Source organism: Pleurodeles waltl, chromosome 1_1, assembly GCF_031143425.1.
Source record: "Pleurodeles waltl isolate 20211129_DDA chromosome 1_1, aPleWal1.hap1.20221129, whole genome shotgun sequence".
Classification (NCBI taxonomy): domain Eukaryota; kingdom Metazoa; phylum Chordata; class Amphibia; order Caudata; family Salamandridae; genus Pleurodeles; species Pleurodeles waltl.
Genome location: NC_090436.1, coordinates 939,612,723 through 939,639,162, shown reverse-complemented (window position 1 = coordinate 939,639,162; position 26,440 = coordinate 939,612,723). Strand labels below are relative to the sequence as shown.

Genomic DNA, 26,440 nt, shown 5'->3' with positions numbered 1-26,440 from the left:
GAGCAAAATCAGTACAGATGTGCATTAACTGGGGGTGGGGCTGATTTAGAGTTTGGTGGACAGGGTACTCTGTCGTAACAGTGATGGAATATCCTATCCGACAATCTCAAGGTCCACTCACCCGATTTTGAACAGAGTGGAACGCAAGTTTTATAGTGATGCAGCAAAATGTACTCTGTCTCTGTACAACTTCTGCTGTTGACCTGATGGAGTAGAAGTCGTCGAAGATAAGCTGTCTGACCATCCTCCCTATTTAGAATCGATGGTCGGATTGCTTTTTTTTTTTACTGTCCATCACTGCTACGAACACATTGGCGGTGATCGACAGTTAAAAAACAAAAAGAAAGAAAAATTACCCACTCACCAATTTTTCAGAAACAAACTTTTGCTTTTAAAAAATAAAAAACTTTGGAAAAACTTGACATTTGGCTGTCATGTTTGATGGAGCTGTCCATTAAAACTATTCCTACACTGACAGGAACCGCCATACTGGTGGGTCCTGACACTGTATTCCTGAATTTGATGGGTGAATTAAAAGCAGGGTGGCTGATGTAAAGTCTTTCAACACTCTGTCTCCCTTTCCTCCGTCCATGAAACTCTAAATGAGGACCTCTGTCTAGAGTGGCACAGGCGGGAAAAATAATGGTTGGAATGTCCCCAAAGGAATAGCCAATGCTTAGACTATGTGCAAGCATATATCCCACATTCTTTTGGGTATTTGATTGCCAGCAGTATGCTTCAAAACCTGAGGCTGGGACATCTTTCCAAACCTTCTGCCAATGTTTGCAAATTTCAGTAGTAAATTGACATCCATGCAAGAAGTACTTTTATGGGTGCAGATGTACTAGTTTTTGGTAAACCGATCATATACATATTTAAGTTTCTCATCCAAAAATTAACAGATTGAAACCTCTAAAGGAAATAAGAACAACAAGAAAAAACAACAAAGGCATAGCAGACCTGACTCACGACTCCCTGACCCAATTGCCAAGCCAAAAAAGTATTTATTTTTGGGGTGTGCCACTTCAGTCACCCCTACCAGAAGCTGCGCCCCTGAGGTTTGTACCTGGGTGTAGCAGTAATGACTTCAGAAGAGTGCCTTGGCAGCACTTATCCCAAGAGAGACCACAGACGAACTTCAGATGGCTAGCTTGACCTAGACATTCTGCCTTTCATGGCGCTATTTGACTGACAGAGTTTAATGCCAGCCTTCATTTCCTACACAGTTCTGGGGTGTTTGGGGGGCAAAGGTTGGTATGTAGCAGAAAGTTCACTAATTGCAGCTCATAGCTTCATATCTCCTGAGAAGCCGACTCAACATTTCATCTCCCCATTAAGGGAGGAATGAGTTTTTGTACACAACCATTAGGACTGCATTATTTCTTTGACAACCCACTGTGTTTTCTCAGAATCCCTGGTAGACAGAAAGTTTGTCTTCATTCTTCAATAATTCAAAATTAAACTTCTTTTGAACTATGAGGTCTGCCTTTTCTTTTATTATTAGAAGTGATTTTTCATTGATTGGTTTGTTTGTGTAAAGGCAGCTGTGTAAATGCATCAGTGGCTGAGAGATTCAGTGGGTGGAATAATGAGTGCATAGATGAATAAATAGGTGAATGACTGGGTGCATGTTTTAATGAATCACTAATCCTCCAATTCATCCATCCATGTATTCAGCCAATCATTCTTTGATTCCTCAATGCACTCATTCACTGTTGCATTCTTTTTATTGTCCATCCCTCCACTCCTCACCCACCCATGAACTAATTCTTCCCTTCGTCCATCTGTGCACTCACTCAGCCAAACAATTATACTTTGACCAGCTCCCTCAATTATTCACTCACCTATACACATAACGATACACAAGCCACTCAAAGAAGAAGCAGTTTCACTTACTGCGAACGCCAAATCTACTGGCTTTGTCAGTACCTGGTTAAACAAGAAAGATATTTGATTTTGTAACATCCCATAGAATTGCATTTTTTCACACTTGGAATTGCTAATCCACGTAATTACCCACGACAGAAGTGAAAAGAAATGGGTGACACTCAGCAACAGTAAGAGTTGATTGGTTTATACATACTTCTCTTGCCGCATTAACTCGAAACGTCAGACCTACCTGGTAGCTATTGTCATGTTCAAGTGCTGCACGCTAAGATTATCTGCACAAGTGTCACTCTAGGAGAGGTTTGTAGTACGGCCTTACATTCTGTACAGCTGTTTGCAAGGGTATGCGTGGATCAGCCTGTGACACATTCTATTCATGTACAAATTGCATAGTTTGTGAAAGGTGCTTTCCTAGAGCTGAGGTCTTCAAACTGTGGGGCTGTCCTTTATTGCCTGAGGGGGTGGGCACCAGGCTCTGGCCAAGAAGTACGAAAGAGTGTTCTGTTTTCAGCGAAAAGAAACCAACTGGCAGTAAACCATACTCAATGGACCATTTTAAAACGTTTTTTTAGTACTCACGTCCTAACTGGTAGTAGGTGTCAAAGTGTGGGGGTGGGCGGTGGGGTGGTGTGTCGGGGGCTCCAATAATCCTTAAAGTCCCAATCCTAAAGCAGAGCAGTTGGAATGTTTGTAAATGGGTGGGAAAATGGCAGTAAATCCAACAGGCATGAAACAAGCGGTTCAGTGGCTCATTGCTCATTTAATGTCCTACACTGAAATGGTTTTCTTGCCTTATTTGGTTGGTAAATGCAGGTTCACTTTTTTATTTTATTTATCTTTTGGGTATAGAATGGACCTTCTGGCAGGGTTGTTGGAGTGCCATATATATGCCATAACACAGGTAACTACAGAAATGAACATGAGAAGAAATACTGTAACCCGAAGAATTAGGGGTACATTCAGCTGCAGTTCGCAGAGAGGAGCATTCAAGAGGAGCACAGAACGTGCAATGGGTTATGCAGGCTGTTTTGAAGTTGATGTGGTCCTATAAATGTAGCCAGAGAAGTTGTTTGAGCATTGGGCCTGCTGTAGCATTTTATTTGCACTGGTGTCACAATCGGTAGCGGTTTTGGAGAGGGTGACAAGGACAGCATTGTCTCTTTCGAGGTGGGAGAACAGAAAGGCTTGGATTACTGCCATGAGGTCTGTGTGGGGGGGAGGAGGGGTAGCCTTCATTTTCTTTAACAGGTGAAATAGGTAGGGTTCATTTTCACACACCTACTGGCATCTTCGTTCAGAATGAGGGTCGGATCGATGGTGAAACCAAGAGATTTGGTGAATGGAATTAGTGATGGAGAAATGCCATCCTGGAAGAGGGCGTGAAACATTTTTAAACTGCAAGGGGAATCACTGAAGAACAGAAGTAAAATTTCCACCATGTTTTTTGTTCATTTTAGAGCGAAAGCAGACAGCCAATTCTCTAGGATTATATGGTGGTTAAGCATTACGATTTGGAGCTTTTAGATAGAATTGAGTGTTATCAAGTGTATGGAAATGTCATTGTCTTGGACGTCACACTTAGACGTTATATGCAACGAGGTGTGGTCAGACAACTGAATCTAAGGGTACACTCAGTTTATGGAATATGGTGATGACTTAACAGGGTCAGTCTTCATGAACTGAGATCTCACCTATAATAATGATTGGACCTGGTATGGCACTTTACCGTCTATACCAATTATCAAATGGAGAATGTTGAGAACGTACCCATGATGAACAGTGTTGCATGTTGCCGACAGAAGTGGAAATACTAGTAAGCAGGCTTTTGTCCATGGTTTTTAGGATATCATTCAGGGTTGAAGTGTGGCCTTCTCGATGCTGTGTTTTGATCTGAATCTACAATTACATTTATTCAGTATGTCGTTGGATATATATGGGTCAGTGTTTGTTTAGCTGTAGCTTTTCAAGTAATTTGTCTCAGGAAGTGTAGTTTTGTAACTAGTCTGAAGTTCTGGAGGTTGTTCATGTCTAGGTTTGCTTTCCTGAGTAGGGGGAGGCTTGGCTGGTCTTGAAAGTGGATGGAAATCTTCCCTCTTTTAGTTGTATTATAAGGAAAAGAGGAGTGATGTATTGAGCACAGGTTATGCTTGATTTAGAGCCCTTAGCACCTCCTTGCACCATACTAGCGTCAATTTGTTTACACTAATGTGGCCCAACAAGACCAAAATCCTTGCACTTTATCCTCAAAGTGGCGCAATGCATGCATTGCACCACTTTGTAACCCTTTGCGCTACATTATGCCTGCGCCAGGCATAAAGTATGCAAAGAGGGCGTTCCCCCATTAGGGGGGCCGAAAAAATGGCGCACAGAAATCAAAGAGATTTATTTGCATCATTTTTTTTGGTGCACTTTTAACGCCTGATCAGAGAATGCATTAAAAGGAGGCACACCAATGACTACAATGGGGCCACAATGGGCTTTGCAGGATTAGTGTCAACATTTTTGACGCTACTCCTACAAAGCTCCGGACTAGCATGAAAAATGATGCTGCTAGTCCCCTGACTACCACCATGGTGCACCAAATTTTAAATACAATACACACATGGTGGCGTTAGGAGGAGCCAAGGGGCGAAGAAATGTGGCACTGCACTGTGTGCAGTGCTACCTTTCTTAAATATGCCCCTTAGTGTTTCAGTTTACAAATGAATCCACTTCACAAATCTGTGGTTAGCCTCATGGTCAAAGGTGCAAACCCCAAACGTTGATAAAAATGAGTACTATTGAGTTGGGTAACAGTAAACATCTCTTATGTGTCAATAGCGCCAAGAGTCTCCTTGTGCATGAATGTGCACTTTACAAATGCTCCAGTTTTGTTTCAGGTTTAGAATAGAGTTGCAGCCCTGGTGTGTCGTCTATCTGAGCTGATGGCCAGTTGTGGGAAGGATGACTAATTTTCCTGGCAGCCGGAGCGGGTGATTTTTTGGTAAAGTTCCAGGTCTCCTTTAATATTTTGCTATTGGGGCAGTGTGCCATATTTTCCTTTTTATAGCTGAAACTTTATGACAGTATGGACTCTTATTCCTAGCAAGAGGAACGTTTGTCAAAACCCCACGTCCTGGCATGCACATATTGTGTGAAGGGGAACCCTGGTGCCAACATTTCAGCAATGTCAGAATTTTCTTCAACCAATTCATAAAAGAGGTAACAATTTACAACCCGTAGCAGAAAAATGAATCACACTGGCTTTACATGTCAGTTTCAGGACAGTGAATACTTCCAGCAAAACTAACAAGCATTTGCAATGCAATGAGTCTGAGACCTGCATTTGCTCGAGTTAGATCTATTAGCATTGTAAACACCTAACCGCACTTTTCTTGTCAAGTAAAACAGTTTCACATAAGCGAGCCGATGGCTGCCATGAGCATGAAGGAGACACAAAAAGGGAAACAGAAGTTTGCTCGGAGTCAAACATATTGGTAAAAGTGCAATTATCCATGTAACTCGCAAAAGTGCAATTATCCATGAAACAGGGTCTATGTTATGCAAAACACTCGACTACTGCCCAGCAAGATAGGGTTTTGTGGGAAATAAAAAGAAAAGGTAGTCCAGAAGCCATTCGGAAAACATGGAGCATCTTATGTTTTCAGTAGTTTACCGGTGCTCTCGAGGAGGGCTAAACACAGTAAAAGGCATGACATATGCATGCCTTTCACCAATGAAATCAAGCGAATTTAAAAAGGCAAGCCGACAAGCCAACCAAACTGATGGGTGTGACATGGGCATGGTTAAAAGCCCACAGAGAGATTACAACAGGGCACAGAGCGCTTACGCCCTTGACCCTAAAAATGTATCTACTAGGCTTAAAAAACAATACTATTTGCAGAAGATCATAATTGCACACCTGTTAAGACACCTTTTCATTTTGCAAGTACACAAAGTAACAGTAAGCTTCAATCACTTCTTTGTTTCTTACTAGCTCTCAAGCGTCCTACTACTACAGTTTGTATTAATCTTAAGTCTACCTCCTGCCTTAGAAACATATTGCGCTTCTACCACTTGCGACTTATAAATTTGGAATTCTGTTACCTCTCAAATTATTTTCTTTAACCTCTTTAATCTTAAGTGCCAGAGACCTTAAGAAACACATACCCTAAAAAAATTGTCAATAACTCCCTCTCCAAGCAGAACGTTTCAATGTAAACGTGAACTTGTTATGGAGCTCAAATAAATTGCCATTCACAGAACTTAGGGGTAGTTCCCTTTCCCTGTTAATTTACACCATCCGCTTTAATTCCTCTCTGAAGAACAAAACCAGATTTGAAAAGTAATACGAATTTTATCTTTTAAAGGAGGATTCTATCAAGGTCTCTACTTTAAGCCATGTATTTTAAATTACTACAATTAGGATTTAAACTTGGTCTGCTTGATATGCTTTGCAAGAAGAAAGAACTTAGGCCCTGATTTGTACTTTTTGGGGCAAAACTGCACTAATGCAGTTTTGCACCAAAAAGGTTAGCACCGGCTTGCACCATTTCAGTGCACCAGCTGGGCACCATATTTATGGAATGGTGCAAGCCGGTGCAAAGGGTAGGCTTGAGTAAAAAAAATGACGTTAGTCCGGTGGGGCTGGCTGTATGAAAGAAGGGGGTTTTCCACCAAAAAATTACGTTAGGCAGGTTAGAGTAAAAAAACATCATTCTAAACTGCCTAGAGCAGCGGTTCCCAACCTGTGGTCCACGGACTCCCAGGGGTCCGTGACACATTCCCAGGGGGTCTGCAGGCCTGGGCCGGGAGAAAGGCACTTCTCCAGCTGGGGTCTCTAAGAGTAACTTGTGTTTTTATTTGTGCAGCAATGTAAAAGCCCTCAAAGTTCAGTGTACAACCAGCAGCTTTCCAGAAAACATAAAAGAACTCTGGTGATTAATGTACCTGCTGGAGCAAGATGGGAGTTTTGTCTAGTGGCAATTCTGACTCATCTAAGGTAGCGCACACGGTTAATATGCCTGCTGCAAAGAATGGTATTTTATGTGCATAGGACAGTGGGCTACTGCTTTTGTTACAGAGATTCTTTTGTTACTATGCAGTTTATAAATTACAATCATAACATAGCAGAGTGAGCTATGAACTGCCATCAAAGGGCTGCATGCAAATTGCATGGCACAAATTAGAAAGTTTGTTTTAACCAGTCTCTCATTATCCTTATGCTGCTAAAAAAAAGGGTTTGCTTTCGTAGAAATACATTATTCTTAAAGTCAACACTAACCACTGTTATGTTCTGAAACCTGAGTTTGTGCTTTTCCAGACCAAGCCCTCTAAGAAAATGCCTACCAGTGTTGATGACGTGTAAATCCTGCACCTTGTAGTCCCCTGTAAAGAGTATGAGAGGTGCTATATAACAAATTAATTACATGTGACAGAAAGGTTATGGCGATATGAGAGGCTCTTGTGGTTTTACTTCCATTCCCCACCACATTTATGTGAAAAAAGCTTTCTCAGATCTTATATACCTAAAAAATAAAAACAGAAATCGCCTGGAAGATGTAGAATCTGACCTGAGGATTCAGCCTTCCTAAACAAAACCAAATATTGAAAGGTTAGTTGCCAAGATGCAGCACCGACCTTCCCATTAAAATGTTTAGATTTTTGCATATTTTTTCAATATAAAATAATTATATCATTAGCAATTTGAGTATTTGTTTGATGTGTACTTGTTTATGTATTTTGTGTGAATTACTTTTTTAATGTTTGAAATTTAAATTATTCAAATTGCCTGGGGGTCCCTGGCTTCTAGTAGTGATTCAGTGGGGGTCCTCAGGAGTCAAAAGGTTGGGAACCACTGGCCTAGAGTCATTTTCTGACGCAAAACCATCCATACCACATGACTCCTGTTTTAGAAAAGACAGGAGTCATGCCCACCACCCCAATGGCCAGCACAGGGGACCAGGGTCCCTGAGCATGGCCATTGCCTCCTGTGCCATGTACGGGGGCCCATATCAGGGGCCCGTACGGCACTTTAAAAAATAAAATAAAATACTTACCTGTACTTACCTGGGATCCTCTGCTGTCTCTCTGGTGTGGGTGGGGGTGTCCCTGGGACTTGGGGAGGGCACCTGTGGGCCTATTCCATGGTGTTCAAAGCTTTGCACCATTTTTTGATCCCTCCTCCCTCCCGTGCACCATTTGTATAAATATGTTGTTAAGGCCATAGAGTCATTTTTTGCATCTCATTAAGGCAAGGTAGGTTTCCAAGTCCCAAAAATGACCTTAACTCCATAAATTTGGCACTATACGGGTCTAGCACCAAAGTATAAATGTGGAGTTCGTTTTGCACCAAATTAGAGTAAAAAGAAAATGATGCTAATTTTGTGCAATCAGAGTATACATATGCCCCTCAAGTTGCTATACTTACTCACCCGTCGTCCATTTTTACATAATGTTTTTTTTTTGTCAGCCGTCTTAGTTTAGGGACTAAAGTACAGTTCGTAACTGCTACAAATACAACATTCAGTTTTCTAAGCCTCAGAAATCCGCATAGTGTGCATCTATAAACATGCACTACTGGATTTGTTGAGGCAAATGATAGAAAATTTACTAAAAAACAAACATATGTAAAAATAGATTGTCAGCCTGTTTTTTAGGTCTGTCCTTAGCCAAGACCTTTTGACTTTACTAGAATTCTATGTAAAATATGCTTACTTATAAAGGCTTTTAGCCAGAGCTCTCCGCTCATTTGTCTGTAATTGTATAATTCGCATTCTTCCTCTGCCCACTATAGCATACGGTATGTACAAAGGGGTCAACTGACTTCAACCACTGCCTCACTTCACTGTGAGTGACAGCATTCTGCCCGTTCACAAGGAGCAAAGAATTTGGGTATCTCACTGGATTAAGATTCCTATGCCTTATCTATCAGAAAGTCAAAACAACATACTATGCCTAGGCTTCATGGAAGCATTCCCGGGCAGGTTCAAGGTCCTTCATAATGCAGCTATGCTCTTCATTATAGGTATCTGTCCAGTGCTTAGTTTGTAAAATAATGAGTGCTGGTGCCCAAAGCTCTCACCATGATTGGTACAATTTTATGTCAGCAACAAGGCCGGTATTCCTAAATCCACCTCATGCCTTTTTAATTCATTACTTGCACTCCCTGCCCCTTAATCTCATTCTTTCAGGTACCTGTTTCTCCCTTTGTGACGTTTTTCTGTTTTTCTCTTCTTCTGTCTTCCCGTTTTGTGTGATTTTCCTTTTCTTGGTCTCAGTAAATGTCTAATGCAGAAAAATAAGTGCAGGTCCCCAGAAATGAGTGATGGTGGCCCCCCACCAGCAACACTAGCTCGAACTAAGCACTATTTATGTCAGTCTACTCACACCCTCCCTTCTGAACCCTTCATACAAAGCTTCTGATTGGGGGGAGGGTTCAGTGCTTTTCCTCTTTATTCATGAAATCCTAAGGGCCTGATATAGAGTTTGACGGATGGTGGTCATAAACACAACGGATATCCAGTCTGCCATGTTACGTTTCCATTATATTCTAAAGGCATTGTAATACGGCGGATGGGATATCCATCACATTTGTGACAGAGTAATCCATCTGCCAAACTCTAAATCGGGCCTTGAAGAATTGTACTCCAATACAGAAGAAAAAATAGAAAAAATAGACAGATGCCTCAAGAATATATATGACCAACCAACTGTAATTGGACCTCGCTGCTGGAAATGCCATTCTATCCACATGAGATCTAGAAATAGCTTTTCTGAGTGGTACCATTTAACCATCTCCTTTCACCATACCATTCCACGTGCCTGACCCTCAGTGCATCCTGGTAGACTGAGACTTGTGCAAATGAAGTTCATATCCACGACATGGTGGATGTTCCTGCACATCAAAGTCGGATATGAATATTGCAGCATGGCAAATGTGTATTGCTGTGGATGCTGCATACAAAAGTGCACAACCTGTGGGCACCTATACACGTTATATGCATCTCACGGAGTCCAGGGGTGAAAGTGTTTTTAGACATTACTTACTTTAATTTGTGCCTTTAATGAATATGGAAAGTTCTCGAAGGTGTACTTATCAGATCTCCGCTGGCGCATCTTAAAGAGCTGTGCACCTCTGTTGCTGAGCACGGACAATTCCTCCAGCATGATGTCCTGAGGAATGCTCATCTTTTTTCCAAGGTCCAATCCATTTAATTCTGAAACAAAACACAGACCAACAAACTCAGTCCTCACAGGCGTGTCTCTTGTTTTAGAGATTTGTTTCCAAAATGATAGCTAAACATGATTTTTTATTTTATCTTTATGACAATGAAACGGTAGCCACATGCAGATGGATACAAAAAGCAAGTGCTTACAAAACATGCCATACTATGCCAGAGGCGAAAGCTTTGATCCTAATTCTGATAATATTGCATACATCAAGTTGAAGATATAATCAGTGCCCAGAGTTATTTTAACATGCAGTGTGTACTGCGGAAATAGGGACTGATTAGATTGTTGTGGGCAGGTTACTCCATCACAAACATGACAGATATCATCAAGCAATTTTTGATGTCCAAACACACAGCAGATAGTTCAATCATTTTTGCACAAGTGCTTTTTAAAGCCCAAATTCTATGATAACACAGTTGGCCATTTTATTTCCAAAGTCTTTTAAATACTGTTTTGGTTTTTTAGGTTTCTTATGAAAAAAAGAGCAAATATTCATAGTTAGAGGCATGCAGTCAATAAATGAATCTCTATGTGCAAATTTGGATGTGGATACAAAATGTGTAACTTTTACCGAAGCATTCATAGTACAACTGGGGAGAGTAGAACCATGCCGATGAATGTATAAAATAAAACTGAAACTCATAGGTATACATATTTATTTTCGTTTTTCAAAGTATACTAAAAACACTGAAACTGTACCTGTCATTTCCACTTAACTCTCAATCTACCACTTTCTATTGAATCCTTCATATAGATAGTTCACATTATCTAGGGACAATTTAAAGTTGTTAACCAGTTAAAAAACATAAATATATATTGAATAGTCCCTTATGTGACTTATTTTCGTTGATCATTATTTTGAGTATATGATTGACATACAGCACACCGATGACGTCACCAGCAAAAAGTAATGCCACAACTTAATCAATATTCTCTGGCAGTTTACTTCAAGATTTTATGTAAAGATGAAAAGATCACACCTACTTTGACCAATTAGCCCATCACGTAGTGTAGTTAAATTTCTGTCCTGTCTGCTTGATGCCTTAAAGAGTTGCCTATCTGCTGAATCAGTTCAGTCAATATATCCTATCATCTGGTCCTCATGACTCAAAGCTGATCCCTTACTATTACATTTTGCTACTGATATCTCATAATATGCCATAAAACTATGAATATTAGGCCCCGCAAAAGCAAGAGCAGCTGTATTATAATTTGTTAATTCATTTAAGCTAATTTGTTAATGTTTCAATTCTTTTAAGCCATCATGTCTGCTTTAGGCATGGGACGTTGTGATTATGCAAAGTTGCATATTTTGTTATAATTCTTAAAAATTACTGACTGAATAAAAGATTTCCCTATATTCTGCCAAGTTAGGAATATTTGGGAATCTTTATATTCCAATGAAACTTTAAGATTCAATAATATTCAATTGGTACAGGTCATAGAGTTTGATTCTGTAGGTTTGAGATTGAATAATAGAGGAAATTAAACATTTCAACTAGAAAATAATGCCATAGATATGCAGATTATTTCCTATGCACTTTCACTGTAGGATGGAAGGAAGTCCTTTGTTGCTCCTGTGATTGTTCATCAGCTCATGGGGATGTCTATTGCTCATTATGGAGATAAACCTTGGCAAATGCAGATTTGTATTCCTCTTGTAGCCACTCTGAATATTAGGAAGATAAACAGTCTACCCCATTCTACATTATTTTTGATGTTACGAAAAAAGTTACGGTGCAAATGTGGCTCATTATTAGGCATTGAAACCTGTAAGATTTTGAACTAATCTGTTGGCCAACCCAAGGCCAGAGTACTTCAGGTTGAATTGCAGGATCTAATGGAAATGAACCATTCTATGAACTACCTTGGTTATCAAATATTCATAGGTCATAACCAAATCTTTGCACCATGAAATTAAGACTTTCTTGCCACTAGCATTATGATATTGAAGACAACAACAAAATAATGCATTTGAAATTGAGTATCACTTGTGGGCAATACAAAATACTTCCCAGTAAGGAGGAATACATACACAATGCAAAACTCTGGTCTCTACGATGATTGTACTTGAAATTCAATTTGAGAATTATTCTCAGGTCACTGGACAGGTTAGGATACAATTAATCCAGAAATCTGGAAACGTGGAGGGGGTGGTTCCAGTGGACAGCCCCATCCACTGTATGATCATTAGACCCAAACTGTACAGCTCTCCCTTGTCTGCCAACACTGATTGTTGTTGGCTTCTTACTTTCCTACACCTTTGTTGTTTTTGTCCCTATTTGGTTACCTGGATTCTCTAGTTTGTTGTTGTCCTGTTATCTGCCTTTATACTCTCTTGTCAGTTTGTCTCTTTTCCCATTTGTCTTGCTTCCCAGTGCCACAGTGGCTTAACATCTCGTTTTGGCTCCTGAATGGGGCATAAAGAAGGCTCTGGAGCTAGTTACAGCATACCACCTTTGCCGCACATTTTGTTTGTATTGCATCGGACCTGTATTTGTCTGTGTTCTCTCACCTATAGTTGGAGACTTCCCTAACTACAGTTTGATACTTGAGATGCTGCATCCTGTAATCCAATCCAGATTTTCTAAAGTGAACCTGCAGGAGTGTGTCTCCCTTTCTCCATCTCCTCACACTTTTTCCTTCAGTCTGGGTCTTCTTACCAACATTGACCTAGTCCAAGGGGGTTCAATAGCCCATTGATGGGGAGAAGGAAGACGTGGTCTTGATATACTCATGTTCACAGCATTGTGTTCTTGGCAGTTCTGCAATTCAATAAATTTACAGCAAAATGGCTCAATGAATCAACAAAACCATGACCCATATTTAAGAAAAAGTGGCTCATCAGAGCTGATGCACCACTTTTTCTGCACCCCCACTTACTGGCACTTAAGGACAACATGGTTGCACCGTATTTATAATGCGGCATACCATGTTGGTCATTAGCACAAACGTGTCAACATTTTTGACATTATGGCGCTTTGCTACACTAATTTTGCCACAAGTGTAGCAAAGTGCAAGGAGGCCCGTAGGTTTCTATGGGAGCATCATTTTAACGCCTGCTATGAGCAAGCATTAAATATTATGCCAAAAATGGGGCAGTGAAATGGGATACATTTCTCTGTGCTATATTTTGTGGGCCTCCTAACGCTGGAACACCCCGCTTGCATACATTATGCCTGGCGCAGGCATAATGTTGCGCAAGGGTTTACAAAGTACAAATTGTAATGTTTCGTTTGAAAGCTTTCATATTTGAGAGTTTTATGGTATTAAGTGTGAGTATATGGATTTTTTTTCAAAGTAAGAGCCTGATTTAGAGCTTGGCAGAGGGGACTACTCCGTCACAACCATATTACTGTCCCCACAGGATGTGACAGAGTATTCCTGCTGCAGGCTTATAAATCAAGCCTTCAGTCATTAAAAGAAATTTGGACTCATTAGTCAGTTTGAAAAAACTGCTTCTGCAAACAGTGGCGGCTGCCACTTAACTGGGGAGATGGGGAGGACAGAGCCAAAGGGACGGGGCATTAAAAAATAAATTAATAAAAAAAAAAAGAAACACTTACCTTCAAGGGAAGAGGCGTTCCTCTCCCCTCCGTCCTCTTCCCGGCTGCACAGGCTCCCAGCCAATCACAACACTGAAAGCAGCATCGAATGGTCACAGCGGCCTCCTTCGCCATTCAGACTGGCAATGGGAGCTTGTGCACAGCTGGGTAGAGAACATGCAAAGTGCGCATGTCTTTTTGGCCAGCTGAACACGGCCGGCCAAAAAGAAAGGTGCACTTTCTGTACACATAGCTCTCCTCTGGCCCCCTCTCTCCAACACAGCCCCACCCCACCCCGCCCTACAAGGAAAAATAAAATTATCATCACGTAATGTTCGTTATTATCATTTTTATTTTTCCTTTTTGGATAAACCAGTGGTACAATGCTCCTCCGCCTTAGTGGAGGAGCCGCCCCTGTCTGCAAATCTTCCAAAACAATTTTATGAGAAACTGCTTCCGCAAACCTTCCACGACAATTTTATGCTGTCTTTCTTGGTATGTTTCCCCAAAGGGACAGCATATGTTCCAACTAGACTTCTCTTCTGACGTAATTTGATTGTGGTGCTCATAACGTTTTAGTACATTATAGTTAAGAACACATGTTTCAGATATCACAAATGTGGGAGCTTTATTCTGCCCTTAAGTACCTTTGCTTGGAAAGTGATGGGCTATCTGTAGTGTACTCCTGATACAGTCTACAGATAGTCATTTGAAATACAGAAAAAAATTCGAGGGGTTTCTGTTTTTGAAGCCACGTGAAAGATAGAGTTCCTTTTTTTTACATCTTATTTTATTTAGGCACGGCCTTGAAGACTTTCTTCTCTAGAGAAATATAAAATAGTTGCAGAGTTTGTGCAGTTGAGGGAAAACAGACGTTCGTTCTTTTGAGTTCAGTTGTCTTACAATGTCGTGGAACTGAACAATTTTTCTTTGACAAAGTAGATTTAGAACTAAGAAATAGTTCATTTGAATAATGTTATACTGCCCGTATCTAAATCAAATAGCAGTATGTATTTGCAGTGGTTATGAATCCTTGGGATGCACTGCCACAAACATTGACAGAAAGGGAAAGGACTGTTCCAAAAAAAGTAAATAGTTTTCTCTGCAGCAGCATTCATCTCCTAAACAGGGGCGGCTCCTTCTATAAGGCGGAGGATCTTCACCCCCGCTGGATTTTCCAAAAAGGAAAAATAAAATGGTAATAACGTACACTTTGTTATTATCATTTTATTTTTCCTTGTATTAAGGTGCGCAGTGGGATGGGCTGGGCTGGAGGGAGGGGGCCGGAGGAGGGCTATGCACCACAATAAATGCGCATGTCTGCTTGGCCGGCCGTGTTGGCGCGCACTTTGCATGTTCTCTACCAGGATGTATTGCAGAGCTGAGTGGAGAGAATGCTCAGGCTCCCATTCCCAGTCTGAGCGGGGAATCAAGCCGCCCAGACCAATCACGACGCTGCTGTAGCTGGTGACAGCAGTGTCGTGATTGGCTGGGAGCCTGTGCAGCAGGGAGGAGGAAGAGGATGAAGGGGAGACAAACGCATCTGCCCTTGAAGGTAAGTGATTTTTTTTTTTTTAAACCCCCCTGTCCTGTCGCACTGTCCCGGCCCGCCATCCCTGTTCAGTGGCAGCCGCTGCTGCTCCCATAGTCTGAAAGTGCAAAATTGTCACATATATTTTGCCTCTCTTTTGTACTGGTTTCAAGACAGAATCACACAAGTCCAAATAATAAAGCAGGCAACTTCCTAGAGCACCTTCTGTGCACAGAGAAGAGTTTGGGTTTCGTGCCAACTAGGGTGGAGGGGAATTTTTGTCATGTCAGGCAAATGAAGATAATCTTTAGTAACCAGAGACACCCTTGAGTTCACAAAGGAACACACTTCTCGATCCCTTAAAATGCACCTCTTTGCACGAGATTTGGAAAAACAGGCACCCAAAATCCCAAGTCCCGCAAAGCGGTGTAGTCTCTAAACTATATGATGAATCCGGTCCACACTAGTACTAGAAGCCCTTGCCTGTGGCTCTTCACCCTAGATTGCACTACAGGCCACACTACACAGCAACCAAACAACAAAAAACAAGGTGAAGAATGGAGTACTTGAAGTAATCTTGAAGTAATCTGAACCGCTGGCAGTCAGTCAGGGCCACATCCCAATCCATTGTTTTTCACCCACCATGCCACCACAGTTTGGACCCAGCAATATGCAAATCAATCTTGTCCCTGCTCCAGTGGGAACAGTGGAGGCAGGGCAGGGACCATTAAATTGACCTTCTTCAGCCCACGCCATGGGATACATGTGAGATGTCCCAGGACAAGTGCTCAGGGGGAGAACGGGCCATGAGCAGGCCTATCTGGGCTCATCCACACCCAAAAGTGTATGGGCTCCACCTCTTGGCTTTACATTTTTGGGATGCCAAGGTCCAATGATAATTATTGCAGTACTTCCATTTATTTTTCTCATAACATTGTAAGCTGCTTGCAACAACATGGGGAAACAGAAGTGTAATCCACCTGTAAGTTTAAGTAAGAAAAGTGCATTTACAAAGTCAATTAAGAACTATCTGTCTTCAGTTATGAAGGCTATTGACTCAGAGGTAAGGCAGGTTGCGGGTAGGCTATATGCTACATTGAGAGATCCATCTCTTTCTCTTATGACACAAACAGCTGCATTGCATGTCACCAACCTGCTTGTCAATAGAGAGGCACCTGAATCTTTCTATAACTCAAGGTGGAGTTCAAGACATTACTTTTTACACTACGAATCCATGTTTAACACAAAACCCAATGACAGACAATATATCAGTGGCCTCTACACACCCACTAGCCCACCAACAAAAAGGATAATTTTGGGTGAGGGGGGGCGAGAAAGCTTTGAGGCCCCACATTAAATACCCGGACACCGCATTCAATACCCTAGACAAAAAGTGAGGTAGCACAGTTGGTAAAAAGGCCCTGCCAGCTCTGTTTGCATTCAAGGCTAGTAGATTCGTAGATTTAAGGATTACTGTGCAAATGCCTTGAAAAGCTTGATAAATTGGATAAATTGTTTAATGGTTTTTGCTCGCAAATCCTTGGCAAAATAAAGGACCTGGAAGATAGATTTACAATTTTTTGTATAACCCTTCGTAATACCCCCAGTTAAGCATCAAGTAAGCAATCTGAGAACTCTACGGCGGGGACATGGCCACCAGGGAATGCAGCTCAAAACTACATATTTAATAACTCAGGCCTTTGAGGGGGTAATAATATGAAGAAGGCACTGCCTGACATTAACTGATATGGCACCCAAAGGGATCAGCCTCCATCTGGGTGACGTGTGTAAAAACTGTAAAATTTGCACTTCTCACCCATCAGAGTCTCAAGGTGCTGTATGCATACCACTGTGGAACCCCTCCTGGCTTTTCCCTGTGAGGCACCCACTCCTGGACAGCCCCAGGGTGAAGCCAGGCATCCAAGCGCTGTTGTGGAGATTAAGCAAGGTATTGCCAAGAGTGGGACCCATTAATTAGATTAAGCACTGAGGTGAGAAATATCTGGTCCAAGGGAATTGAGCCCAAGACCAGCCGAGGTGGGAATTGAACCCTGGTACCAGGCCAGATCTTTGCATGAGGGTCTGCTGCTCTAACCACTGTGCCACACTTCTCCACGGAGTATAACTCCTGTGAGCTCAAAGCGTCCTACGGTAAATGGTGCATACCCTAAGATTCCCCCAGAATGCATTCCGCACATTATTGTGATGGAGAATGTCTCCAAACTAGCGCACCTCCAGAAGGAAGATCACATGTCGCTTCAAAATAAATCTGTCCACTGGTTGCTAGATGTTAGAACTGAGGTTTCTGGTTGTCAGAGAATGCACACTGTACAATCATCAACCACCACTTTTAGTCAGGGTAAACTAGATACACACTTAAAGACAATTTGTGCTTCCCCTTCAGTAGTTTGGCACAGAGCAGTCAGGCTTATCTAAAGAGGCAATGTGTAAAGTATTTTTGCAACACTCACCCACAGTAACACAATGAAAACACCACAAAAACACTCCACAGAGGTTTAGAAAATAGAGAATAATTTTATGAGTAAATTGAGACCACAATGTCAAAAATCCAATCAGTAGAATTCAAAATATTACTTTTTAAAGAATAAACAAAAAAATAGTGCTTAGAAGTCAATAGCACTAAAAGGTTACTTGAGGTCAAAAGTTCAGGCCGGCCACAACAGAGGGCAGGCTGGCTACAAGACTTACGCAGAGCCCACTGAGAAAATACCTTGAATGGAGCAAGTGATGACGTCAAGGAGCGATGCGAAGGTGATGCGTTGGTTCTGATCCGTGCAATTGGGTTGATGCGTCGATGTCAAGCCTCATAATCGGGGCCCTCATCAACATCAAACTCTGTGGAGATGTCTGCAGTGTATCTTCACCGAGCTGCACAGCAATGCCCTCGGATCAGAGTTGCGTTGTCATCGAACCACCCTGTCAGGTCCTGCATCATCATCGAATTGGCAATGTGCCGAAGGGCATTGCATCGTTTCCAAGCGGTGCAATGGCTCAGATGCATCAATTCTTTCAGCAAAACAGCTGCAAAGCCCACTTCAGAGGCCCTGGACTGGATTGTCACCTCATGCTAGGGTAGGACTCACACATAGCACAGTCCAGCAGCAGAAGCAGAGTTGCAGGCAGCCTTTGATGTCCCTGAGATTGCAGAAAAAAAGGGGGCAAGCCAGTAAGCCCTTGGAGTTACTCTGGGTCAGATGAGTGTGTCCAGTTCTTCCTCAGCAGGGCACAGATCAGCAGGCAGCAGGGTGGCTCATAAGCCCTGTGCACTTTACTGTTCAAGTGTGTCAGCTTCCCACCACCCTTCCTGCCCAGGAAGAGCCATCAGTATGCAGATGAATGTAGATGAGTGCTTAGACACACCTAATCTTCCTGTGTTTGTGGTTGTCTATAGGGAATGCACAAAGCGTAGCTGTCACCCACCCCAGATGTGAGACAGAGCAGAGCAGTAAGTGCAGAGAAATGCCCGCTTTCTAAAAGTGGCATTTGAAAAATAGTAATGTTAAATCCGGCTTTACCAGAAAAGAGGATCTATCATTATCATTGCAATGATCTGAAACATGATGTAGCTACTCTTTTCTGATCAGGAATTGCAGCTTAAAAGTATATTAAGGCAATCCCAATGCTGACCTATGAGAAGAGCAGGTTTCACAGTAGTGAAAAACAACTTAGGGAGTTTTTCACTACCAGGACATCAAAATCATAAAAATAAATGTCCCTCCCTTTAACTTACATAGCACACTGCCCTATGGGCTATCTGGGGCCTACCTTAGGGATGAAATATATGTAATAAACGGGCAGTTGCAGGCTTGGAAAGATGATTTAAATTCCAAGTTGAAGTGGCAGTGAAACCGCATACACAGACTCTGCAATGGCGGGCCTAAGATATTTGAAAGGCTACTTAAGTGGGTGTCATAACCAGTGCTGCAAGCCACTAGGAGCATTTAATTTACAGGCCCTGGGTCTATGGTATACCAGTTTAGAAGGGACTTACAAGCAAATTAAATATGCTAATTGTGGCTACACCAATGTTACCATGCTTAGTGGAGAAGCACATGCACTTTAGTACTGGTCAGCAGTGGTAAAGTGCTCAGAGTCCTAAAGCCAACGAAAACACACAGCAAAAATATGAGGCAAACAGCCAAAAAGTTTGAGGGAAGATCACCCTAAGGATGACAGGTCTAACACTAGACATGCAATTTTTACGCAGAAATGTATTTGTTAGAAAAGTTACTTTGGTAAGATGGTGAATAAATTACTTTTCAGGGGACTGTGTAATAATTAACTTTAGAAGTCCCTCTTTCACTTGAGAGCTGCTTCATTGGCTATTCCCACTAGTCCAAAAAGCTGGAAACATCAAACCATTCCCCCTATGTTACTTCTAAGTTCGGATTAGTAGGCCTGATAAATCTCAGAACTCTAACTTGAATCTAACAACCCAAATTTAAACCCAACAGAAAATGTATTGTTTAAAAATAGATACAAGACTATTAGACTTGATTCTTTCTTCAGGGTCATCCCCAAATGTTTTACCTTCACCCTCCTGTTTACTGAACCCATTTTTGTTGGCTTTTAGGACTCTGCGCACTTTGCCACTGCTAATGTGGCTAAAGTGCTTGTGCTCTCTCTTTAAAACAGGGTGCAATTGGCTTCCACCCAATTGGCATATTTCATTTACAGGTAACTCTCCAGAAAGGTGGCCCTATGTGTGCCCAGGGCGTATAAATTAAATGCTGATAGTGGGCCTGCAGCACTGGTTGTATCACCCATTAAGTACCACTTTCAACATGTGTCAGGTCTGACATTACAGGCTTTCTGTGCAGTTTTAAACCTCCATTTAAACCTTGGAAAATAAATCTTTTGCAAGGCACAAACCTTCCTTTTTGATACATATACATCACCTTCAGGGTAGGTCCTAAAGAGTCCACAGGATAGGGTGCAGTGTATTTAAAAAGTTGGACATGTACTTTTAGGTTTTACATTTTACACATAAATTCTTGAATTTGCACTTCACTACTGTAAGGCCTACCTCTCCTGTAGGATACATTTTACATTTAATGAGCTGTAACTTCTAGTTGGGACCAGGTAGATAGAGCGAGTTTGGTGTCTGAAGAATTGTAATTAAATGCAATCTTTAATATTAAAGTCAGATTGTTAATTATCATTCTGAAAACGCCACTTGGCATTTTCCTGTCCTACCTATTTGGTACCTGCAGCCTTATCCTGGGGCACATCACTATTGTTGCTGGCAGTTGGTCTTTGTGTATTGCTCCAGACAGTGAGACAAAGGGAAGGTAGGTGTTGGCAGGATAGACCAATCTGCGTTAACCGGTTCTGTGCCCAGGACGTAATGGTTACGTCCTGAGGCACAGTGCTGCTGTGCCCAGGACGTAACCATTACGTCCTGTGCACAGAGCCCAGAGGGAGCGCTAGCGCTCCCTCTGTGGGGTTCCCCCCCACCCCGCCCAAGTCAGGGATGGAAGGGGAAGCCCTTCCCCTTTAACCCCAACCCCCCCTGTGACGTCAGCGCGCGAGCGTGCGCTGATTAGTCACAGGGTCTCCCCGATCGCGCTGGAAGCTTTGCTTCCAGCGCGATTGAAAGAGAAATGCAAAGCATTTCTCTTTCAATCCCATGGGGGAGGCCCGGAGGGGCTTCAAAGGGAAGGAAATGTATTTCCTTCCCTTTGAAGTCTCTCCCAGGGTCTTAAAAGCAATCCGGCTTTTGAAACCCCACTAGACACCAGGGATTTTTTTTTATTTATCTGAAACTAACAAAAGGGAGCGACCCCTTGGAGCCAGTGGGGGCAGAAACCTCTAGGCACCAGGGATCATTTTTTTTTCTTTTTTCTTTTAGTTATGTTTTCTTTTCTTTTTAGGTGGGGAGCGACCCCTTAGGCAAGGGTCGCTCCCCTAGGGGGCAAATTATATTTAGGCCATTTCTGCCCCCCTTGGGGGCAGATTGGCCTATTTTGACGAGGCCAATCTGCCCCCAAGGGGGGCAGAAACCATTAGACACCAGGGAGTTTTTTTTTTTTTGCGTGAATTTCACGCAAGGGGACCGACCCCTTGGGCAAGGGTCGCTCCCAGGGGGGGCATTTTTTTGGGAAGGCCTTTTCTCCCCCCCTGGGGACAGATCGGCCTATTATTAGGCCAATCTGCCCCCAGGGGGGGCAAAAACCTCTAGGCATCAGGGATCATTTTTTTTTTTTTTTTAATGTTTTCTTTTTTTCTTCTGTAAGGCCTACCTCTCCTGTAGGATACATTGTACATTTAATGAGCTGTAACTTCTAGTTGGGACCAGGTAGATAGAGCGAGTTTGGTGTCTGAAGAATTGTAATTAAATGCAATCTTTAATATTAAAGTCAGATTGTTAATTATCATTCTGAAAACGCCACTTGGCATTTTCCTGTCCTAACTATTTGGTACCTGCAGCCTTATCCTGGGGCACATCACTATTGTTGCTGGCAGTTGGTCTTTGTGTATTGCTCCAGACAGTGAGACAAAGGGAAGATAGGTGTTGGCAGGATAGACCAATCTGCGTTAACCGGTTCTGTGCCCAGGACGTAATGGTTATGTCCTGAGGCACAGTGCTGCTGTGCCCAGGACGTAACCATTACGTCCTGTGCACAGAGCCCAGAGGGAGCGCTAGCGCTCCCTCTGTGGGGTTCCCCCCACCCCCCCAAGTCAGGGATGGAAGGGGAAGCCGTTCCACTTCAACCCCCCACCCCCCCAATCCCCCCTGTGACGTCAGCGCGCGAGGGTGCGCTGATTAGTCACAGGGTCTCCCCTATTTTGATGAGGCCAATCTGCTCCCAAGGGGGGCAGAAACCATTAGACACCAGGGAGTTTTTTTTTTTTGCGTGAATTTCACGCAAGGGGACCGACCCCTTGGGCAAGGGTCGCTCCCAGGGGGGGCATTTTTTTGGGAAGGCCTTTTCTGCCCCCAGGGGGGGCAAAAACCTCTAGGCATCAGGGATCATTTTTTTTTTTTATGTTTTCTTTTTTTTTTAGGTGGGGAGCGACCCCTTAGGCAAGGGTCGCTCCCCTAGGGGACAAATTATATTTAGGCCATTTCTGCCCCCCTTGGGGGCAGATTGGCCTATTTTGATGAGGCCAATCTGCCCCCAAGTGGGGCAGAAACCATTAGACACCAGGGAGTTTTTTTTTTGCATGAATTTCACGCAAGGGGAGCGACCCCTTAGGCAAGGGTCGCTCCCTGGGGGGGTTGAATTATTTTAGGCCATTTCTGTCCCCCTGGGGGGTAGATCAGCCTATTTTGATTAGGCTGATCTGCCCCCAAGGGGGGCAGAAACCACTACGCACCAGGAATTTTTTTAGTTTTTTTGTTTTACAGATGGGGAGCGACCCCTTGGACAAGGGTCGCTCCCCTGGAAGGGCAAATTGTATTTAGGCCATTTCTGCCCACTTTGGGGGCAGATCGGGGGGCAGAAACCACTAGGCACCAGGGATCTTTTTTATGCGCCGTCACGCAAGGGGAGCGACCTTGTAGGCAAGGGTCGCTCCCCGGGGGGGGCAAATTTATTTTAGGCCATCTCTGCCCCCCCTGGGGGAAGATCGGCCTATTGGTATTAGGCCGATCTGCCCCCGGGGGGGCAGAAACCTCTAGGCGCCAGGGCAAATAGTTTTTTTTTTGTTTTTTTGTTTTTTGTTTTTTTAGAGATGGGGAGCGACCCATCAGGCAAGGGTCGCTCCCCTGGGGGGCAAATTGTATTTAGGCCATTTCTGCCCCCCTTGGGGGCAGATTGGTCGATTTTAGGTCAATCTGCCCCCAAGGGGGCAGAAACCTCTAGGCACTGGGGATTTGTTTTTTGGCGCCAATGTTACGCAGGGGGAGCGACCCCGTAGGCAAAGGTCGCCTCTGGGGGGGGGGGGGGCGAATTTATTTTAGGCCTCTAGGAGCCAGGGCAGATTTTTTTTTTTTTTTTTTTTTCCGTTTGTTTGTATTTTTAGAGATGGGGAGCGACCCATCAGGCAAGGGTCGCTCCCCTGGGAGGCAAATTTATTTTAGGCCATTTTTGCCCCCCCTGGGGGCAGATCGGACTATTATTAGGCCGATCTGCCACCAGGGGGGGCAGAAACCTCTAGGCGCCAGGGCAAATTTTTTTTGTGTGTTTTTTTTATGTTTGTTTGTTGTTTTAGAGATGGGGAGTGACCCATCAGGCAAGGGTCGCTCCCCTGGGGGGCAAATTGTATTTAGACCATTTCTGCCCCCCTTGGGGGCAGATTGGTCGATTTTAGGTCAATCTGCCCCCAAGGGGGCAGAAACCACTAGGCACTGGGGATTTGTTTTTTGGCGCCAATGTCACGCAGGGGGAGCGACCCCGTAGGCAAGGGTCGTTCCTGGGGGGGGGGGGGGTTGGGGGGGCAAATTTATTTTAGGCCATTTCTGCCCCCCCTGGGGGCAGAAACCTCTAGGCACCAGGGCAAAAAAAAATGTTTTTGTTTTTTTTGTTTTTAAAGAGATGGGGAGCGACCCATCAGGCAAGGGTCGCTCCCCTGGGGGTCAAATTGTATTTAGACCATTTCTGCCCCCCTTGGGGGCAGATTGGCCGATTTTAGGTCAATCTGCCCCCAAGGGGGCAGAAACCACTAGGCACCGGGGATTTGTTTTTTGGCGCCAATGTCACGCAGGGGGAGCGACCCCGTAGGCAAGGGTCGCTCCCGAGAAGGGGGGGTTTGGGGGGGTGGGGGTCAAATTTATTTTAGAGCATTTCTGCCCCCCCTGGGCCAGGCTGAGCTAGAGGCCAAAATCCACAGGTAGGCACTTTGCAAAAAACACCTCTGTTTTCTGTGAAAAAATATGTTGTGTCCACGTTGTGTTTTGGGCCATTTCCTTTCGTGGGCCCTAGGCCTACCCACACAGGTGAGGTACCATTGTTATCGAGAGACTTAGGGGAACGCTGGGTGGAAGGAAATTTGTGGCTCCTCTCAGATTCCAGAACTTTCTGTCACCGAAATGAGAGGAAAAAGTGTTTTTTGGCCAAATGTTGATGTTTGCAAAGGATTCTGGGTAACATAACCTGGTCAGAGCCCCGCAAGTCACCCCATCTTGGATTCCCCTGGGTTTCTAGTTTTCAAAAATGCACTGGTTTGCTAGGTTTCCCCAGGTGCCGGCTGAGCTACAGGCCAATATCCACAGGTAGGCACTGTTTTCTATGAAAAAATGTGATGTGTCCACGTTGTGTTTTGGGCCATTTCCTTTCGTGGGCGCTAGTCCTACCCACACAAGTGAGGTATCATTTTTATCGGGAGACTTGGGGGAACGCTGGGTGGAAGGAAATTTGTGGCTCCTCTCAGATTCCAGAACTTTCTGCCAAAGAAATGTGAGGAACATGTGTTTTTTTAGCCAAATTTTGAGGTTTGCAAAGGATTCTGGGTAACAGAACCTGGTCCGAGCCCCACAAGTCACCCCATCTTGGATTCCCCTAGGTCTCTAGTTTTCAGAAATGTACAGGTTTGGTAGGTTTCCCTAGGTGCCGGGTGAGCTAGAGGCCAAAATCTACAGGTAGGCACTTTGCAAAAAACACCTCTGTTTTCTTTCAAAAAATTGGATGTGTCCACGTTGCGCTTTGGGGCATTTCCTGTCGCGGGTGCTAGGCCTACCCACACAAGTGAGGTATCATTTTTATCGGGAGACTTGGGGGAACGCTGGGTGGAAGGAAATTTGTGGCACCTCTCAGATTCCAGAACTTTCTACCACAGAAATGTGAGGAACATGTGTTTTTTTAGCCAAATTTTGAGGTTTGCAAAGGATTCTGGGTAACAGCACCTGTTCCGAGCCCCACAAGTCACCCCATCTTGGATTCCCCTAGGTCTCTAGTTTTAAAAAATGCACAGGTTTGGTAGATTTCCCTAGGTGCCGGCTGAGCTAGAGGCGAAAATCTACAGGTAGGCACTTTGCAAAAAACACCTCTGTTTTCTTTAAAAAAAATGGGATGTGTCCACGTTGCGTTTTGGGGCGTTTCCTGACGCAGGCGCTAGGCCTACCCACACAAGTTAGGTATCATTTTTATCGGGAGACTTGGGGGAACATAGATTAGCAAAACAAGTGCTATTGCCCCTTGTCTTTCTCTACATTTTTTCCTTCCAAATATAGGAGAGTGTGTAAAAAAGACATCTATTTGAGAAATGCCCTGTAATTCACATGCTAGTATGGTCACCCCGGAATTCAGAGATGTGCAAATAACCACTGCTCCTCAACACCTTATCTTGTGCCCTTTTTGGAAATACAAAGGTTTTCTTGATAGCTATTTTTTACTCTTTATATTTCAGCAAATGAATTGCTGTATACCCGGTATAGAATGAAAACGCACTACAGGGTGCAGCTCATTTATTGGCTCTGGGTACCTAGGGTTCTTGATGAACCTACAAGCCCTATATATCCCCGCAACCAGAGGAGTCCAGCAGACGTAACGGTATATTGCTTTCGATAATCTGACATTGCAGGGAAAAGTTACAGAGTAAAACATAGAGAAAAACTCATGGTTTTTTTCAACTCAATTTCAATATTTTTCTTTTTCAGTTGTTATTTTCTGTAGGAAACCCTTGTAGGATCTACACAAATGACCCCTTGCTGAATTCAGAATTTTGTCTACGTTACAGAAATGTTTAGGTTACTGGGATCCAGCATTGGTTTCATGCCCATTTCTGTCACTGACTGGAAGGAGGCTGAAAGCACAAAAAATTGCAAAAATGGGGTATGTCCCAGTAAAATGCCAAAATTGTGTTGAAAAATTGGGGTTTCTGATTCAAGTCTGCCTGTTCCTGAAAGCTGGGAAGCTGCTGAGTTTAGCACCCAAACCCTTTGTTGATGCCATTTTCAGGGGAAAAACCACAAGCCTTCTTCTGCAGCCACTTTTTCCAATTTTGTTGAAAAAAACGACATTTTCACTGTATTTTGGCTAATTTCTTGGCCTCCTTCAGGGAAACCCACAAAGTCTGGCCACCTCTAGAATCCCTAGGATGTTGGAAAAAATGGACGCAAATTTGGCTTGGTTAGCTTATATGGACAAAAAGTTAGGAGGGCCTAAGCGCGAACTGCCCCAAATAGCCAAAAAAAGGCTCGGCACAGGAGGGGGAAAAGGCCTGGCAGCGAAGGGGTTAACAAAGGGGAGGAGCCGTCACATACCACACTTGCACATCACAAAGGCTCTGCCTGAGCACTTTCACAAAGGCTGGCCTCCTCACTTGAGCCTCAGAGATAGAAGGCTTCAACAGCCTCTAC

At 43.4% G+C, this 26,440-nt stretch overlaps 1 protein-coding gene across 2 annotated transcripts in view; it reads right to left on the bottom strand.

Annotated features, from left to right (window-relative positions):
* The window catches only part of MYOZ2 (myozenin 2), a 201,131-nt gene that overhangs the window by 132,810 nt on the left and 41,881 nt on the right, over positions 1-26,440 (bottom strand). For both annotated transcript variants that reach the window (XM_069230166.1, XM_069230165.1), the window contains one exon: positions 9,916-10,085. In XM_069230166.1, the coding sequence (XP_069086267.1) occupies positions 9,916-10,085 (170 nt within the window). The remainder of the gene's footprint in view (positions 1-9,915; positions 10,086-26,440) is intronic.